Source organism: Leptonychotes weddellii, chromosome 2 (genome assembly GCF_054177405.1).
Source record: "Leptonychotes weddellii isolate Sample4059 chromosome 2, ASM5417740v2, whole genome shotgun sequence".
Classification (NCBI taxonomy): domain Eukaryota; kingdom Metazoa; phylum Chordata; class Mammalia; order Carnivora; family Phocidae; genus Leptonychotes; species Leptonychotes weddellii.
The window spans coordinates 38,927,465-38,947,955 of NC_138370.1; the positions used below are offsets into that span (position 1 = coordinate 38,927,465).

At 42.6% G+C, this 20,491-nt stretch overlaps 1 protein-coding gene across 1 annotated transcript in view; it reads left to right on the forward strand.

Moving 5' to 3' along the window:
* Positions 1 to 5,618: 5,618 nt before the first annotated feature.
* Positions 5,619 to 20,491, forward strand: part of DOCK5 (dedicator of cytokinesis 5) — a 200,110-nt gene continuing 185,237 nt past the window's right edge. Inside the window, exon 1 of the mRNA XM_081812900.1 lies at positions 5,619 to 5,953. Coding sequence (XP_081669026.1) covers positions 5,911 to 5,953 — 43 coding nt within the window. The 5' untranslated portion in view covers positions 5,619 to 5,910. The remainder of the gene's footprint in view (positions 5,954 to 20,491) is intronic.

Sequence of the window (20,491 nt, forward strand, 5' to 3'; positions counted from 1 at the left end):
ACCAAACCTCTTACAGAGGTTTAGTTATGTTTTTTATTTATAGTTCCTATCATTCAGAAAAGAGTTCAGAGGGGCTAGGACAGGAGACCATTCTCCCAAACAGATACTGTTTCCAGAAGTGCCCCAACCTCTAAGGCAACTCCTTCTCTTCCGACGACTTCTATTCCAGGAGCCTCTCCCAAACTCTTATGCAGCAGACTTCGGGTGGAAAGGTCCTACACTGATGTCTCCCTTGTTACCCTGACCCTTCTCCTGGCAGCACCCCCGGCCTTTCCACTCACTTCAAAAGGTGGCGGTCATGGATTTGAGCAAGGGATTAGCCAACTATGGCCCTTGGGCCAACAACAACACACAACCTGTTTTTGTACAAGCTTCAAGTTAAGAATGTTTTCTACACTTTTAAAATGATTGAAAAAGTAAAAAAAAAAAAAAAGAATATTTCATGACATAAAAATTATATGAGATTCAAATTTCATATCTACAAATAAAGTTTTATTGGAACACAGCCACACTCATTTGTTCACACATTGTCTATGGCTATTTTCCTGCTACAATTACAGACTGGAGTGGTTGCAACAGAGACCAGATGGCCTGCAAAATATAAAATATATATATGGGCCCCCTATAGCAACAGTTCACTGACTCCTGGTTTAGAGCATGGACCCTGGAGCCAGTCTGCTCAGGGTTTGAATTTAGTTCTGCCACTAACTCATTATATGGGCAATATCTTAGCATGTTCTGGGCCACACTTTCCACATTTGTAAGGGGAAGGATGACAATAGTTTGACTTACCTCATTAGGTTGTGTGGGGATTTAACAAGTTGATTTAAATAAGTACCAGGTGCAGGCCATGAATATTATTATTGTTACACCACAGCTGGTGACCATGGAAAATCTATCTGGTGTTAAATAAAAATTCTGGATCACATGTGTGTTTCTTAACTGACCATGACATAATGGGAAGACAAATCTGCTGACTATGACAGTCACCTAAACAACATAGTCACAGTGTCACTGTTACCAAGGGGCTGACGAATGAAACTTCACTCTTGTCCCAAATAAAGGTCAAATTTAGGCATTTAACTTCCTGTTTTCCTATATTATCCAGGAATCTCAGCAACCAAGAAGTTTTCTTTTGTTTATTTTATTTTGAAGAAGGTTGAATAAAATTTTCCATTTAAAAAAATTTTATTTTATTTTTTTTATTTTTTTTAAATTTTTAATTCTTTTTAATTTGTCAGAGAAAGAGAGAGACAGAGCACAAGCAGGGGGAGTGGCAGGCAGAGGGAGAGGGAGAAGCAGGTTCCCTGCTGAGCAGGGAGCCCGATGCAGGACTTGATTCCAGGACTCTGGAATCATGACCTGAGCCGAAGGCAGATGCTTAACTAATTGAGCCACCTAGGCATCCCAAAATTTTGCATTTTTTAATGTTCCTCTGTAGTCATTTTCCATTTAAAATATAATTTTATATAGTTTTATAATGGCATATACAATTTAATTATTTTTACTTAAGCTTACATTATAATTTTCCACATTGCTTCTTAGTTCCTATCATCTCTTGTTTTAAAGAGTTTAAGGAAGACAAATTTTCAACACATATAGGAACTTTTCAACATATGTCTATAAACAAAGTTTTGAAAGCTCAAGTGGTGTTCATTGCTTCTCACGTGAATATTGATCCAATTCTCATCAAACTTTGAATTGCTTATGTCATTGGTTTCTCCCAAAGGTGATCTTGAAGCACATTTTGATATTGGCAGCAGCGAGCATTCTAGAAACAAAACTAAAAGCTTTTTGCTGCATTCGTGAAGAGGGTGAAAGTGCTTCCCAAGCATAAATCTCGCAGCAATGGGGATGAGGATGTGACTGGAGTTAGAGAACCGACCATTATTTCCCGCTCATCAGAGAAACGGGACCTACAACGCCGCATGGGAGAGGCAAGAACAGACCCAAAGATGCTCACCAGACAAATCATTTGGGGGGCAGAGAGTGGATAGTGATGTGAGTTTGTAGGGTATATATATAAAAAGTACTTCTAGGGGTGTGGACTGTTCCTTTGTCCTGTATAGCTCACAGGTCCCAAATGACAATGCATCGCCCAGTGCCCGACCTACACACAACCCCCCTGTCCTAAAGCATTTGCCCTTAAAGGGGTGGTTAGAGCCAACTACATTTTTCCTCCTTTTTGGCGGGGTGGGAATTCTGGCAACTACACTTGCTCATATGTAGGCTGCAAGAATGAGCTGCTTCTATCTAGAAAAAAAAAAAAAGAGAGAGATGCTTTTTAAGCAGAATCCATAGCTTCTTTCAGAGAAGCAATCGAATCAGCCAGATTTGGCAAAATAAACCTGGTAATCAATGGAGGAAGTGAAGCTCTTGCCAGTTATCCTCAGTCCGTCTATTCTCTCAGGCATTGTAAGGGTTAGCCACAATTTTCATGTCAAACTAGCCTCCAAAATCATTTATACTCATATCTTTCTCTAAGACACCTTTAAGCAGAGTATGCTAATGCTAGCATGTACATAAATGTGTTTGTATTTGTGTTCGTTTTGGAGTCTGAATATCTCTGGCTGTGGAATATGCTTACTGTTTCTTCTGAAAAGATATCAGAGGAAAAAGAAAGTGATATTTCTGGGAATCATACTCTTATTCCACCTACCCATCTAGTTGACTCTCTAATTTTAAGCCTAATTTTAATAAAAGACACTGAATAGCTCTGCTTTTATGATTTAAATGGACTTTCAAATTGGGATTTAACCATCTGATATAACGAAGTGGGTGGACTTCAGTCTTCAGAGGAAAAAGAATAAACATACTGAAAGCTGTAATTAAAATTTTCCATTTGCCTCCAACCCTCTTAATGTAACTATTGTCAAACTTGAAATATCCAGTGCCCAAATTCAAACCTCAAGTTTTACAAAAAGTGGTAGTGGGTTGCAGCTGAAAACATTCCAGAAAAGGTAGATTTTGGTAGAAATCCAGATCCACTGGATGAGCATGAACACCCTGATGTGTATTAAATTCAGAGTATGCCAGTAGTTAGGGAACATTGGTCAAACAATTTCTTAAACAGAGGTGATTAAAATAATTTTGTGAAGCTCCCATTCTATAATGCAAATGTTTCAGCTCCTAATGGTCCACGTGGAGGCATCACTGAGGAAGGTATGACAAAGTAAGTCCTAAAGAAATAAGAAAGGAAAACTTCAATACAGAACAACTTGGATATATTTGCCAGTTACTCAAGCCCCCAACCTTAGAGTCATCCTTGACCCATCTTGTCTATCACACCCAGGGACAAGATCCAAGGTCTCTGGGGCCTGAAGCATATACGGTAAAGATCTTAAGAAAAAACACACACACACAGACAGACACACACATTTTCTTTTTCTTTGCAAACTTTCCAAAAACATAAGCTAATGAAAGTGTCCAGAAGCCTCACAGTAAATTCTCCTCTGTGCACACTGCACTCCTGTTGGTTCTGCCTTCAGTGTATGTCAAGAATCCAACCTCTTTTCCATCTCTCCCCTACCATCCTGGACCCAACTACTTTCATTTCTTGCTTGAACTACTGAAATATTACTATGCCTTCTCTTGGGCCTTTATAGTCTGTTCATCTCACAGTCGAGCTAATTAGATTGTGTCTTAGGTTGGCTCAAAACCCTCCAACCTTGTCTTCTGTCATAATATGTAAGTCCTTACTATGCCTTTCAGGGTCCCGCTCTATCTGACCACCGGGTGCCTCTTGGACCAAGTTTGCTCCTTACTCATCTCTTACCAACCAGGAGCCCTTGCTGTTTTGAGAACCTGTTAATCATGCCTCCAGGCCTCTGCATTTGTCATTCCTGATGTCCAGATCCAGAATACTTTCCCCTGGAATCCATACTTCCTTCCCGTCTATACGTCAATGTCACTTTCGCAGCCCACACAATATAAAACAGCAGCAGCCCGCACCCCCCAACCCCCCAGACATCCTATCCTCCCTGCTTTGGATTTTTCTCTACATTCTTAGCCTCATTTGGCATATCTTTGTTTTGTTCTACTCTCCTTTTCCAGACTGTAGGCTCTATGAGCATAGGGATTTTACTGTATTCACTGCTGTGACCCATTCTTAGAACAGTGCCTGACACCTAATAGCACATAATTAACATGTGTGGAAAGAAGAAGAGATTATCTGGCCTGGGAAATTAGGTTAATCATGATGTCAGAGAAAGAAAAATTATATTCAGGGAGATGGTGGAATGTCTTCATGCCTTCTGGTTGTTAAGTCTAAAGTGACAGATTCTTAAATTATGGTTACACTCTGTGAGTAAATACCTATTTTTGATGGAGAAGAAAGTAAGCCCTAGGAGTAAGTCCTAGAACAGGACCTTTTTTTTTTTTTTAATTTCAGATCTGGTTTTGCAAAAGTTACCAAAGTTACAATGCACTAATTCTCCAATCAAGCTTCACTCCCTTTTACTACGTGTTTATTTTATCTTTCTTTCATGTTCCAAATAGGCAAGGAAAATTTCACAGACTGCAAGGACAAAACAATTAATTTTGAGAGGTATTTTCTCAAACCGTGAACATAAATCGGCTGATCATTTACTCTGAGATTTTACTTCTATGGGTAAGGTAGCAAAACGTCCCTCCTCTCCCCCCAACTCAGGTGTCTCTAATCCCATCTTCATTCCCGAGGTCTCTCCAGGAGGAAGTGAGTTCCAGGAGAGGTTTCAGAGGGCTCCAAAAAGGAGGAAACTTACGCGATTCAAAAGAGCAGTCCCTGCGTTTGGCTGTTCGTCAAAACTATGCAGACAGTTAAGGAGAGAAGACTAGGATGTGCCCTGTTCCCCTCTCCGCAGGGATGCTATTTAGGCTGCTGGTCTCTTGGAAAAGGGGGGTCTTGGAGGGAACTTTTCCCTGGAGCATAAGGGTCTGCATTTCTCCAGCTCGGGAGGAGTCCAGGTGTTTTGGGGGTACAGGATTTCCAAGTTAAGGCTCTCTAAAGAATTTTTCCCAACGGAGCTCCCCTAGGAAACTGACACTTCTGAGGAGCAAGTCTCCCTCGCATCAGTTCTCTATTTACCCGAAGACAAATGAGCCTGCTTTGAAAGCTATAAACGGTGGCCCTGGGAGATCATGTCTGCCCTGGAGTCCGCCTTCCGGTTCTCTCCGTGTCAGTTAAAGCTCAAGGGGGTGAACGCAATAGTCAACTGCTCATTCATTCAACAAATATTTATTGAGCGCCCGCTGAGTGCCAGGCACGCGGGGTGCCCGGGGCCAAGAAACAACTTAAGAATTTCTACTCGTTCCCCCAGAGGCGCGGCGCGCAGTGGGAGCGACCCCGCACTCCTCGCCCACCCGCGCGGCCCGCGGCCCGTCTGGGTGTGCCCCGCGCCTCCAGCGCTGCCCTCCCGACGCCCCCCGGGATCCAACCTCGAGGGTTTAATCCGGGCGAGGAAGGCGGGGAAAAACGCCAAACACTAAAAGGAAAAAACCTGAGCCCAGTCGGCCCTGGGAAGCCGCTCCCGGGAAGTGCGCGAGGCGGAGCCCGGCGAGCGCAGAGCCCCGGGGCGGGCGAGAGGGGCCGGGTGGCCGCGGGTCGGGGCGCGGAGGCGGCCCCGGCGGGCGGAGGGCGCGGCCGGCGGGAGGGGCCGGGGCGGTGCCGGGAGGGGAGCGCACGGCGGCGCGGCCGCCCGGCCCAGCAGGTGACCGCGGGCCGGGGCCGAGCCGAAGCGAATCCCGTGCGGGCGGCGCGGCGGGGAGACGGCTCGCGGGGTCTGCGAAGTTTGCCGGAACATGGCGGAGGAGCCCGGGGCGCGCAGGAGCGCGGCGCGGCGGCGGCCGGGGCCCCAGGAGCTGTAGCCGCCGCAGCCGCAGCCGCCGCCGCCGCCGCCGGCGCCGCCGCCGCGGCGGGGCGAGGTCGCCGCCATGGCCCGCTGGATCCCGACCAAGAGGCAGAAGTACGGGGTTGGTGAGTGCTCGCCCCACCCCGCCCGCCTGCCGAGAAGTTCGCGGGAGCGGCCCTGCCTTGCGCAAAGTTGGGCGGCGGACGCCGGGCCACTGGGTACCCGCGCTGCCCGGCACCGGGTTCGGCTCCCGCTGCCCTCGCCGGCGCAGTCAAAGCTCAGCTCCCGCGGAGGCAGTTCCCGGTTGGGGACGTCCCTCCGGGTTTGGGGAATCCGAGTGGCTAAAAGTGCACTCGGGCTCCGGGACTGGTAAGCCGGCTCTCGAACCCAAAGCTCCAGCGCCCTGCAAGGTGGAAACGTCAAAAGACGAGCGCGCTCGCCAGCTATTCATTTGGGGCACCGGGCCCGGGTGCTCGCCTTTCTCCTCCCCATCCTTGTGGTTTCATTGAGTAGTTTGTAATCGGCCGCCGTCGGCGGAAGGCGGGTGCCGCTCGCGGACCCAGCGTTTTCTGCCTTCCCTCTTCCTGGGTTCTCTCTGAGGTCCCAGTGTGAGGGTTTGGGGGTAGAAAGCCGCCCGCCCCCCTTTCCTCCCAGGGACTGGGACCCTGCTAACAGTTTTAAACTGATGTGGGAAACTGAAGTCGTGGGGTGGAGGTGATGGAAGAAACAGGAAGTGTGTGACCAGGCAACGGGGGTGGTTGCCCCCGGGGGCTGATTGTGCAGACACGCTGCTCGTCCCTAACGGAGCGTGCATGAAGACGCTGTAAGACTGCCTTCTGAGCCCCGAGTTTCATCGTGGGATAACATGAGGATATGTTGTTAAGAAAACTGGGACAGGTCCTGGCCAGGCACTTGGCATTCCCAACAGCGGTGCTGGAAGAGCCCCCACCACCCGCGGAGGGATTGCTGTTCTGTTGTTTTGGACCCGAAGCGCTGGCTGTGCCTGGTTTTGACCCAGGTGAAAAACCATGGTCCTTGCACCTTTTATCCAGGAGTGAGGTTGCTGAGGTCTCCTGGAAAGACTGCCATACATAGCCAGGCGATTACAGGGCAAGTAGACTTCGGAGCGGTTCCCTAGAATCAACATAGCAGTGTGTGTTGAGAATTGTATCACTTGCTCTCAGGTTCATTCATTTGGCCCATTTGTAATTTAATCTTTTACTTTCGTCCTTTCCCTGCCCCCCATTTTTCCTCACCGCTTCAGTTAGTAGGGAGTGGTCGGTCCCTGAACTTCTATGCTTCTGCGTTTTCTGACAGTGAAGTCCTTTTTAAAGATACTCTTGTTTGTTTGTTTTTTTCATCCTCTAGGTGCTTTTCAACTCTAATCACGAGTCAGTTAAAAAAACCAACAACCACACCCTTTCACACTTACTATAGTATTCTTAATTGTGACCCTTTATGTGTCTGTATATATAAAAATATATATTCTATATACATAATTCCTTGTTTTCCCTCTATTCCAAAAAACTTGTTTCCTCTTAAATTTTATTTAGAATCCTTGCACTCTCCTGTGGCTACAACTCAGAAATAAGTATGTGTTTCTTCTGCCCCAGACTACCTGGTCATAATTTGGTCATGAGGCTTCACGCAGTTGCCAGTAAGTAGCCGATAGTTATGGAGGTGAAATGGTCTAAGATAGAGGGAATCAATTTCTTTATTTTTGAGCGTTACAGAGTACTACTAAATTAAAGCATATTTAGCAATGCCTAATCATTAATTACTACTTACAAAGTTATCGGTTTTAATTTTAACAGGATCCAAAACTATTAGGACTTTTGTGTAGGTCATGCAGGCATACCCCCCAAATATGGTTTTAATTGCCATAGTCATAGGAGCAAGTATGACATGTTTTCTTTTTAATATACTTTTTTTTTTTTTCCCCCTGTTCTGGAGTCAGGTTACCCGGTTATTTATCATCAGTCAAGAGAAGTATTTGAATTGCATTTCCAGGGCATCGGTGGTAGCAAAATTGCCCCAGGATATAATTTGGCACACTTATTTTACTAGACACAATAGATTCTGATTAATCTTGGTTTGACAAAAGGACCCACTGTTAGGACAGATTAGCCGAGGAGATAAATCACCATTGTTTATTCCTAAAACTCACTGTTGTTCATAACACCTCCCTGCTTGGAAGCCTTCCTTGGCCTACAGGGTAAAGTCTAAATTGAGCCCAACTTTCGAGGTTATGATAATCTTGTTCAACCTGTCTCCACCAACCTTATCTCTCCTGGCTTCTTTCATGAACTCACCAGTGCAGACACTACCCTTCTTTGTGCGTGCAATATGCAGTGGACAGTCTCTCCTTTGGGACTTTGCTCCCTTGTGCCTGTCCCCTGTCCACAGTGCCCTCCCACGTCTGCATCCTCCCCATCCTCCCCCAATCCGGCCTTTTCCTCAGGGCTCAAATCTATTCCCATTGCTTCCCCAGATTTGGTATGAGCCAGACCTTCCCAAACCTTTACGCCTCTCCTCACAATCATTACATTGTGCCGTTCTTTGTTACTTATCCTTTTATCCTTGGGCTCACTGAATCAGAAGGTTATGGTTCTGTATCCCTGTCACAATACCAGATATAGAGTATGCATTCAGTAACTGCTTGTCCTTGGTGTTGAGGTGACACTGTAAAGCCCTAACCTAATTTCTATGATGATTTAATGCAGTTCCTCTCCCCACATCCCCATTCACCACAATATGAGTTTTATTTTGTTTGGTTAAATGCGCGAAGCGAGAGCCTTCAGTCAGTCTTTATCTTTGCGAGTAAAAAAAAAAAATGAGATGTGCTGTTGAGAAAACAAGAAAGCATAGAGTAGACAGACTCATTTAAATATAATTAGGAAAATTGGCTTGTTGGACTTTTGGGGGGATAGTTATCACTTGTGAGTGTCTCCTGGTTGGATGGCGTTTCTAGGTGAAGGAAACTATATGATAGACATTTTGAACCATTTTAATGACTCACAGCTACTCTGTGTGAGGGTAGCGCTTTGATCTCAATTTGAATTTTGCTAAGGGAGGCTGGCAGTCTCTACTCTTATATTATCTTGGTGCCGTTATTGGCTGCTCCTGACATAGCCTAGATTTTTCTATGGGGACTGAAATGTAATCTGTCTGGGCTTAGTTCTTAAACACAGCTCTGTTGGCTCAATCTCTAGCATTTAGAAGGGCCTAAATGACCCATGTGTGTTATCTCTGCATCAAGGGAGAGGACCAATAGATTTGCTTCTTTAAAGTTCTAGTCCATTAGCATCCCGGTGTGAAGTGCTCCATGCCAAGTGCTTAGAAACAAGTGCGCTTCCCAAGCCACTCTTTTCTTCCTTCCTTTTTCTTTACTTTACTTTTCTTTCTTTCTTTCTTTTCTTTTCTTTTCTTTCTCCCTCTCTCTTTCTCCTTTTCTTTCTTTCTTGAAATTTTTCTGTTTGAGGATAGGAGGATATAATCGCTTTTATTTAGTTTTAAAGCAAACTTTAGTGATACATATCCAGGTTACTCTTCTGATGATTTGAAATATTTATGTTTAAGTCTGCACCCAAACAAGCTATTTATATCAATAACAGTCCCAGATTATGTTGATGGTTGATTTTTTTTGCAAAATAATTCATTATTGTTTGTGATCTATATTGTTATAATGCAATAAAAGGTAATGTGGGAGAACTTTTGTTTTCGCCATTAGCTCTTCATCTGTTTGGTTCTGCTAGGGCCCATTAATCTGAAAGCATTTGGCTTGGTAGAGTAGACTCTCAAATGCTGGTGTAAAAATTGAAAGCAGACCCTTGTAGCTCTTTGTTAATGCATTCAGGTGTGCTGTGGGTTCCCGTCCAGCTCTTGAGGGGAGGGTCTCAGAGAATAACTAGTCCAGTTTCCCTTTAAAGAGAGGAACTTAGTGTCTAAAGAGGTAAAATGAATTGCTTAACACAAGGTAACCTTTTGACTGCATGAACTCCGTTGGTCATCTGGTTAAGCCGGTGGATCACTTTCTTAGAATGATGATTTCAAGTGCATAAAGTCAACTATGAAGGATTGAAAATGAAACCCAGTTGTATTGAAATACAGCTGTCAAGATATTTTTCAAAATTTGTGATATTGTAATATGTGCTTATTAATGCACTAGATAACAAGATCTAGTGGCAGGTCTAATAACAACCATACTTTTGAATTAGTGGTGAGCATATATGATCTTTTTAAGATATCTGCAGTAAATTGTGATGTGATATGAAAATACCTATGATTTCAGTTTGGTACAAGTGGGGGTTTATTGCCTACAGTCATAATTAAAGTAAATGCTGAGGGTTAGAAAATAGAGATGAATTTTTTTCCCTTTTCAAGTCCATGGATCTCTGAATTTGAACACAGATTAGAAATCCTTGGCTGAAGATCACACAGCTAATTAGTTATGGAACCAGAATAAGCAACAACAGTAACACTTGTTGATCATCTGTCTACAGGAGTCATGGTGCTGCTAGATATTATACAGCTGAAGAAGTCTTTTCCCTAATGTGTTTGTGTTCTAATAACATTGAGGCTAAGAATAAAAGGAATAGCGAATTAGTACTTATTATGAATTTACTTTGTGACTGTTTTAAACCCTTTAAATTCAGTATGTTCCAGGTACATGTGGGGGTTTTGGAGACCTTTTCAGTGGGTCCATGAGATTAAAACCTTTTTGGCAATAATACTAAGATGTTACTGGCTTGTTTCACTCTACCTGCTCATGAGCATATGGTACAGTTTCCCAGAGACTGCATGAAGTGTGATATCGCAGCAGACTGAATGCCGAAGTCGATGGGAGAATCCAATTGCCTTTCACGAAGGCAGACATTAAACAGATTTACAGAGATGCAAAGCAGTGCCTCTCCTAAGTGTTTTTGTTTGGAAAGTGTTTTTATTTGGAAAAATACATATTCATAAAAAACATGCATTGGGTTTATTATGATTATTTTATTTTTTATTTATTTTTAAAAAAAGATTTTATTATTTGAGAGAGAGAGAGTGTGTGTGTGCAAGCCAGGGGAGGAACAGAGGGAGAGGAACGAGCAGACTCCACACTGAGCGCAGAGCCCGAGGTGGGGCCTGATCCTAGGACCCTGAAATCATAACCTGAGCTGAAATCAAGAGTTGGTCACCCAACCAACTGAGCCACCCAGGTGCCCCATGATTATTTTATTTTAAGGTTTTATTTATTTATTTGAGAGAGCACGAGCGGAGGGGGAGGGTGGGAAGGGGCAGAGGGAGAAGAAGACTCCCCACTGAGCATGGAGCTCACTACGAGGCTCCATCCCAGGACCCAAGATCATGACCTGAGCTGAAGTCAGCTGCTTAACTGACTGAGCCACCCAGGTGCCCCTATTATGGTTATTTTAAATTAGTTAAATAAAAAAGTGTAAAATGTCTCAGTTTTATGTTCTAATATGGTAAATAGTGATAGATGTAACCCACATAAACTAAAGCTCTTTGAGATTCTCAGTAACTTTTAAGAGTAAAAAGGGGTTCCAAGACCAAAAAGTTTTAGCTTTGCTTCTTTACCTGTTGTTTAAATAAACTGAGTAATGCTGTAATTCTCATATATTGTCCCCTTTTCCAGATAAGAAAACTGAGGCTCATGGAGGATACATTTTTCATCTCTGGCTGTATAATCTCACTCCCAAGCCAAAACTCTACTCCATATGTTGCCCCAAACTTCAGGTGTTCATTGTCACCTTGATATCTGCTGTGTCCAGGTGCCCTTGTGAAGCAGCTTCATGTCTGATTCCATACCCATTTGCCTGGTCTGTTTCGTAATTCATCTTCTCTCTATGTTGCTGCCTTTTTAATTTTTAATGAAAACAATTATTGGAAAAGAAAAACTCTACATTTCTACCATTAAAAGAGAACCAGCATCACATGCCATAGGAAAAAGCAACTATAAAAATAACACCAACAAAAATAAAACAGTGTACTGGAGTCTGGCTAGAATCCAGTACCTATCAAGCCATTTCTCATTAAAGAGTGAGGATGATGCCCAACTGAGGCGTTCTCCTTGTTATAATGTAGATCCCTGTGATTGCTGGTAGTTAATATTCTATAAAGTAGCTGGGAACACTGACTTAGGGAATACTGAGCCATCGTTCCTAGCGGAAATTCAAGGTCAGGTTCCTGTGAGCCTCTGGCCATGTTTTCATCAACTGGCCAATACATAACCTTATTTTATGTGTGTTTCTGTGTAAGGTTTAAAGACCTTTTTTAATATACATCATTGATTCACTAGCAGTGAACTCATAGCCTGAACAAAGCAGAATGACTCAAGCCTGAACAAAGCTTATCTAACACATTTATTTTCTCCATTAGACAAATCACAGCTTTTGGGCTAGGAGCATTACACAGCCTCCACAAATAATGAAGGAGAAGGAGGAGGAGGAAGGTGGGGAGGGGAAGAGGAGGACTATTCCCATTTTCCTTTCCTATCTAATAAGGCATCATTTAGGATTTCAATTACAACTCTATACATAGAAAATATTTTAGTACTATCAAAAGAATAAAGGAACATGGGTCAACCTATTACCACTCATTTAAATGGAGAGTTATAATAGAATTGTAATAGAATTTGACCTGTACCTGTGGCTCAGGAAATTGATTAAGGTCACATAGTTTGTTCTTCACTAAATATTTGAAAGGAGGGAAAAATAGTTTTCTCCCTCATTAAAGAGATAAAATCACCCATGAAATGTCCAGTGTCTGTGGGTATTAAAGGTATGACAAATCCTTTGGGAGTCCTTTTGACGTTGGTTTATAAGTAGCCCTCCAGCATACCTTAGGAATCATGGGCTTTTTTTTTTTTTAAGTTTAAAAAAGTGCTTTTGAGATCAGGCTAAGAAATGACTTTGAGGCAGAGATTTGGGTGAGCAAGGGAAAGTGGAGGATGGTTGTGTTAATTTTATTTTTGCAAGTGATGTCCAGGCCATGTCCTCTGGGAGCCTGGGCTGGCAGTCGGGACTCAAACGATTGTTTGAATTGCTGGTAACCAGTTCCCAAGCAAGAGACAAAAGTGGCTTTTGTCTTTTAAAAGCTCTGTGCCGTCGCAAAGCTGCTATTGTTCCAGTGGCTTTATATTCATGGATCCACGTTTCCAGATTGTGCCATTTTCTCCTACTTTTCCAACACCCCATTAAACTCTGGGACTGTCCATGCCAGATGCAGTCGTTGGACCCCTTGGGTACCCTAAGAATCCTAGGCATCCATTCTTTACCTTGTCAAATAACTTGAGGAAAAGAAATCAGAGCAGTGATTAATTCCCTCTTGAAAATAGCTCTTTGCTGACTCAGCCAAGGTGAGTAAGACTGCATCCTGCTGACTGGTTTGTATGTGTACCTGGGACAGGATGCGCTGTACTTTGTACTTTCCATGAGTCTGGAATGATAGGGCTCTCCCTCCCCAGACTTTCCTGCTGGAGACTGGCTATAAGTCATAAACCTCAGTTATAAAAATCTGACAGCTTTGCCCTTTTGTGTATCGAATCATAAAATATTAAGCGCTAGAGTCTGTCTGTATGCATCCCCTCATACCTAACACCCTCATATATTGGAAAAATATGCCCCAGAGGCATAAAGTGATTAACCAGAGTCACGGGGCTACTAGCAAATTTGTGCTTCAGCCTGTTGTCTTCTAGCTGCTTCCTCTCTCTTTATAACTGGCCAGAGCAAGTTTCTTTGTACCTCTACTTAGGGGTCTGACCAGTAATTGCACCCCACACGGTCCTAAAGGGAAAATGCCTGTCTTCCCTGAGTTTTTTCTAGATGGAGGTTTTGGTATAAATAAGATCCAGCTATTAAATCATCTTCTCCCTTTTATTGAAATATCATTGACATATAACATGATGGTAGTTTCACATGTATAATGTAAAGTGTCTGCAATGTGGAGTGATCACCATGGTAAGTCTAGTTAACATCCATCACCACACATCCTTTCAAAGTCTTCCTCGTGTTGAAGACTTTTTCTCTAAGATTTATTTATTTGTTTTAGAGAGAAAGAGCATGAGTAGGAGGGGCAGAGGGAGAGAGGGAGAGAGAGAGAATCTCAAGCAGACTCCACGCTAAGCACGGAGCCAGATGCGGCTCGAACCCATGACCCTGAGATCACGACCTGAGCTGAAACCCAGAGTCAGATGGGTAACCAACTGTACCACCCAGGAGCCCAAGATGAGGACTTTTAAAAGCTACTCTCAACTTTCAAATATACAATACAGTATTGTTAACTGTAGTCCTTATGCTGTACATTATATCCCCAAGACTTACTTATTTTAGAATTGGAAGTTTGTAGCTTTTGATTGCCACCCATCCCCCACCTCTGGTAGCCACCAATCTGTTCTATGAGTTCTGTTTTTATGTTTTTTTGTTTAGATTCCACATGTAAGTGATATCATACAGTATTTGTCTTTCTCTGACTTCTTTCACTTAGCATAGTGCCTTCAGAGTCCGTCCATTTTGTTGCAAATGGCAGGATTTTCTTCTTTTTTTTGTGGCTGGATAATATTCCTGTGTGTCTATATCACATTTTCTTTATCCATTCATCCATCAGTGGACACTTAGCTTGTTTCCAAATCTTGGCTATTATAAATAATGATGCATTAAACGTGGAGGTGCAGAGATCTTTTCAAGTTAGTGTTCCTTTGAGTAAATACCCAGAAATGGGATTGATGGATTATATGGTAGTTCTATTTTTAATTTTTGAGGAACCTCCATACTGTTTTCCATTCTAGCTGCACTAATTTACATTCCCATCAACAGTACACAAGACTTCTTCTTCACCAATACTTGCTTCTTGTCTTTTTAATAATAACGTTCTAAAAGATGTGAGGTGATAGCTCATCATGGTTTTGATTTGCATTTCCCTGATGATTAGTGATGTTGGGTATCTTGTCATGTGTGTCTGGGGCATCTGTATATCTTCTTTGGAAAAATGTCTGTTCAGATCTTCCCATTTTTAATTTGGATTTTTTTTTTTTTGCTACTGAGTTTATGATTTCTTTATATATTGGATAACTCCTTATCAGATAGATGATTTGCACACATTTTCTCCCATTTGGCAGGCTGTTTTTCATTTTGTTGGTGGTTTTCTTTGCTGTTCATTTTCCCCTTTTTAAGAGTTCTGGGAAGGAAGTGTGTTTGGAGGTTTGAGCCTGCAAAGTAGAAGTTACGCTGTGGGTTCCATGGTGGTCATGTTTCAGACCTGCTATGGGCCCAGTGGGTCTTTGGTCCCCAGCACCATGGTATTGACATAACGTCAGTCACAAAATTAATAAGCAGCATGACATTCTTACAACATTACAGGCATGTTTGAGAATGAATGTTACTGTGGTTTACCTAGTGTTGATGGGTGAAGGAGAGGTCATGTATTGATCATAAAGGATTATAATATTGACCTGGAAATGAGAGAACATTGGTCTTATTTTAGACCTCTATTTTGAGCAAAATAATGATGCTCTTTTCGGAACACTTAAGCTAGGAGAAGTTTGAGTAAGCCTTTCTGTTGTCGTGGTGGATGCAAGTCCTCCTGCCCTGTTCTGATGGGAAGGGACAGCTTGATACGAGGGAGGCAATGCAGCCTCACCCCAGGCAGAGAGCTACTGTGGACTTCACTTTGGAGCAGACTCCTCCTAGAACAGGGCTGGCGTCTGTCTACCTGGTTTCTGAGGCACTCCAGCCAGGCTTTGAGCTCCCTTATGAACAGGAGCAAATAAACAGAGAAGGCCTGCCTCCCACATCATGACAACATGATTCATTTTAGTTTTTCCATCTCACAGGATTGTGAGGCACAGTTTCTATGAACTTACATGCTTGTATATCTATTCTCAATCAGTGGATACTTGAAGCGTAGTTACACATTTATTGTCTTTGAAAAAGGGATCCTAAGGCTCAGAAAATATTGGGAACTTTGGTATAAGTGAAATTCTAATGTGCTGTGTCTTATAATAATACTGTGTGTGCCATATCATTGTGGTCTGAAAATATCCAATTAAAATAGGTATAACCTCTATCAAATATTGATTAAAATAAAAAAATGCATATGCCTTTTGACTTACCAACTCCATTTCTATGAGTTTATCTTGCAGATGTACTCGACCCTTACCTAATGCCATAAAAAATGATTCAAATTTGTCTGTGAAAGGTAAAGGCTTTCAGAAGAGAGCATAAGAGGGGCATCGGGGTGGCCCAATTGGATAAGCATCTGACTCTTGATCTGGGCTCAGGTCATGATCTCGGGCATGAGATTGAGCCCCGAGTCCGGTTCTGTGCTCAGCGAGGAGTCTGCTTGAGATTCTTTCTCTTCCTTTCCCACTGCCCCTCCCCACCTCTTTCTCTAAGAATAAATAAATACATCTTTTTTAAGCAGAAGAGAACATCTTGACCTTGGAGTAGGCAGAGATTCTTAAAAGGACACAAAAAACACTAATTAAAATAAATATACCAAGTCTATTAAAATTAAGAGCTTCTGTTCATAGAAAGACACTATTAAGAGATTAAAAAGACAACCCACAGAATGTAAGAAGACATTCCCAGTACACATGTCTGATCAACAGATCGTATTGCAAACATGTAAAGAACTAGAAATCAGTAAGAGAAAAGAATAACCCAGTAGAAAAATGGGCAAAAGATTTGAATAGACACTTCATAAAAGATGATAATCCAAATGTCCAGTAAACATGTGGAAAGGGGCTGCTTTCCATTTGTCATCGTGGAGTTGTAAACACAACGGCAGCCCCACCAGAAGAGCTAAACAGAACAAAACAAAACCATGGAGGGCGCCTGGGTGGCTCAGTCGGTTAAGCATCTGCCTTCTGCTCAGGTCATGATCCCAGGGTCCTGGGATCGAGCCCCACATCAGGCTCGCTGCCCAGTGGGGAGTCTGCTTCTCCCTCTCCCTATACCCCTCCCTCCTGCTCGTGCTCTCTCTCTCTGACAAATAAATAAAATCTTTAAACAAAACAAAACCATGGAATCATTCCAGCTGTTGGTGAGGACATGTGGCCGTGGGAAGTCTCACATGTCGTGAAAGTGTTCATGGGTACAACCATTTTGGAAAGCAGTTTAGTAGTTCCTAGGAAAGTTAGACATGGACCTCCTCTGTGCCTCGACAGTTTCAGGGTTAGGGGAATGACAAGTTTCTACAAAAGTCTTGTGCAGAATGTTCAGGTACACTATTTAAAATAGCCCCTAATTGGAAGCCACACACATACCCATTGGCAGTTGAATGTATGTATAAATTATGGTGTCCCCACCCAGTGAAATACTATAGGGCAGTGAGAATGAAGGATTTACATGTCCTCACAAAAATGCAGTTAAATCTCACAAAAGGCTATGGGAAAGACGGTGAACACAAAAGAGTACCTATTGTGTTATTGAATTTCTATAAATACCAATACAGGTGAAACTAATTGGTTTTTAGAAGTCAGGGTAGTGGTTACTCTAGGTGTCCTCAGGGTGAAAGGTGTGCTGGCAGTGAGGATGAGCAGACCATTTAGGATACTGGTAATGTTTGTCCTTTCTTGATCAGGGTGCTGCATAGCTAGGTGATTCAGTTTATGACAACTTAGTGCACTGTGCATGTATGGTGCATGCATTTCCTGTATGTATATTACACCGAAAGAAAAATTTTAGAAAGGAAGAGTGAGGCAGCTCTCTATACATTGATATGGGCTATTTCCAAGATATATTTGAATGCAAGGGCAAGATGCAAAAAGTGTCTATAGTATTAATTTTGTTAAATGAATATTTGTGCCATACCCACTGTGTGTCAGGCACTGTTCAAGACACTGAATGCAGTAGGCAGAGAAAAGTGTGTGTTTGCATGTACTTGTAAATGCTAGACCATTTCTGAAAATATACATAAAAAATTGTCCATCGGTTGTTTCTTGGAAGGTGATGGTGGATTGGGTGTCAGACGTAGAGAGCTTTTATTGAGTATTTTTGCAGCTTTTAAAGTTTGTGCAATGTGGATTGATTACCAGTTTGAACAAATAAATAAATTGGACTTAAGGATCCTATGATTATTAATGTAATGTGTGACCTAAAGGCAGTAGCTGTTGTAACCTCTGTTTTAGAGGTCTAGCAAATGAAACAGAGTATTTTGGTGGTTTGCCCCAAATCACACAGGATGTCTTGGCTGGGTTCGGCAATTAGGTCTTCGACCCCATCTCTCAAGCTATGCTGATTTTTGCATATTCTAGCAAAATAACTTTATGTGTCCCCATATTCTTGAGGACCATCTGTAATTTAGTATACTTTGTTTTCTACGGTTGGGTGAATTACTTATGACACACTCTGTCTCTTTGTTCACAATCAAAAACCAATTCCAAGACTGTTCTTCAGTTAGGGGCAAAATGGAATTTTCATGTTTACAGTAGTCTCATCTCTTTATAATCCTAAAACTAAAAACTTATAGAATCACATCTCACTAATTTTAATCTGTTGGCTGTTCTAAGGATCTGGATGACTATTTTATGGCTGATAAACCATCAGTCTCTGGCTTTGACTCATCTCTCTGTTCAAAAACAGTAGGTGTGAGGTCACGGTCTTTTTTTGATAAGGTAATAGACAGTCCCATGGCACACACAAGACTTGGTCTTGCATTATATAAAATATTTCACTAACAACACAGAACATCTATATATGATGATTTCTGTAGTCTAACAGCTTCACTCATAGGGTATGCCTTCTAAAAAAAATCAGTCATGTTCCGAGTGAGTGAGTTGATTTGCTCAGTGCCACAGCTACATGGTAAGCTAACATGGTTACCACTTCCAGTGGCCAAGCCATGCTTAAAATCAGAATTGTCAAGGCAGATGCAAGAGCCGTTTGCTGCAGAGTGAAGTTTCGGAGGGTAGCTTCTTGTGGCTCGGAATTTTGAAGTTCAGGTCTACTAACTGTTATTACTCTTTGCCTTTGTGAAGTCATATAAGGCTCTAAGCCAAGTGAGAAGGTAGGAATATGATTAGCACACTTCCTGGTACCGCGGACAGTATGGCAATCATTATCTAAAATTTTGCTAGGCAGGAGCCTGCCTGAGAGTACACTGTCCTGGCAATCAGGTGCTCTTGTTTGTTGAGCAGGGTTGATTATTAAGTAGTTAATGTTGGTTAGCTCTGAACCCATCTTCAGAGGTCCAGACTAGACTCTAGTATATTTCCAGTGTCAAGGCTCTTATGGCTAGAAATGGCCTGGTCTTGCAAAAATTGTCATAGAAAATATTTGAGTTTCCAGGGGTCTCTGGGTGAGGGACTTCTGTTCTCTGTTGCCGTGCTTTTAGAGTAGCACTCACTCACTGGCTCAGATCAGTCTGGGATCCTAAGAGGTATAAATAAATAATAAATTCACACATAACTGACTGACTAACATGGGTGTTTTGAGTCAGGCCAACTGGAATTTGGATCCCTGCTCGCTGTGACTAACTTACTGCTCTGAGGAAGTACCTGTTCTCGGAGTACCTGCTATGTTCCAATGGCTCATGGGCTGTGAGGATTATGTAAGATACGGAATGTGTGGAAAATACATAGAAAGAGTAGGCGCTTCCTAAAGGCTGGCTTCCTTCCCTTTGGCTTGATAGAATGCCGCAAAGTACGTCTTCTCCAGCCTCATCTCCAGTCATGGACTCACAGACGTTTGTGACCAGTAGCCCGCCATTTCTGGCCCTATCACACAGCCTGTCATAGAATCTGAAAATAGGAATCCATTGAGGACAGCATCCTGAATGATTGTCTTGTGGGTCTGTGCGCCTTTCCTAAAGAAGACCGATGCCTACTTGAGTCAAAGAGTTGACTGAATATAGAATACTGCGGAATATTTCAGAAGAACCTTAGATACCTTGGGAGAGGCTAGTACCCAGTTCATGTTGGGCAATGCAAGATTTGCAGCTCCAGCTTTTTTTCCAATCCCTCAATAACTTCAGGGAGGTCTTTTTGGAAGCTCACAGATTCAGAAATGGTTTGACTCTGTGGAAGAATTCCTTTCATGTTTGAGCTCCAATCTAAGCCAAGAGCCTTGGAAATTTTGAATCCATCTCTTGTATTTTCTTTCCTGAGTTAGATATGAGCCTGCCTGCTCTGTTCAGGTTTGACAGCGGAACTTATTTCAGAAGCAAATGGCTCACTCCGTGAAGCAGACCGTAATCCCGCCCACTTTCCTTCGGTGGCGTTTGGATTCTGATTTAAGGCAATGACATGAGGACAGATTTTGGACCCGGAAAACAGCCCCTCCTTTGTTGCCTGAAGACCTCCATTTGTAAGGATCAGATCCGAGGGTGTTGGGGAGGACCCATGCACATGTGGATTTTTGCTTTCATTTGCTTCCTTTTCTCCCCTTCTTTACTTTTGATTTCTCTTAGATCTCTGGGGGCTAAATTCCAGGTTGAGGAGGCTTTAGCTAATGCTTACAAAATCTTAGGGAAAGTACAGTACTTCTGTGGTCCTATCTTCCTAAAACTGCTCCTATCAAGAAATGACAGATGAAGGAAATACACGTGTTATCTACAGTGAAGCCTGCATTCTCTGTAATATGTCTTTATCTTCTTGCATTTATCAGCAGCCTTGGGTGACAGGGTGTTAGACTTTTGGAAGATTAGAGGGCTTGTTTTCTTGT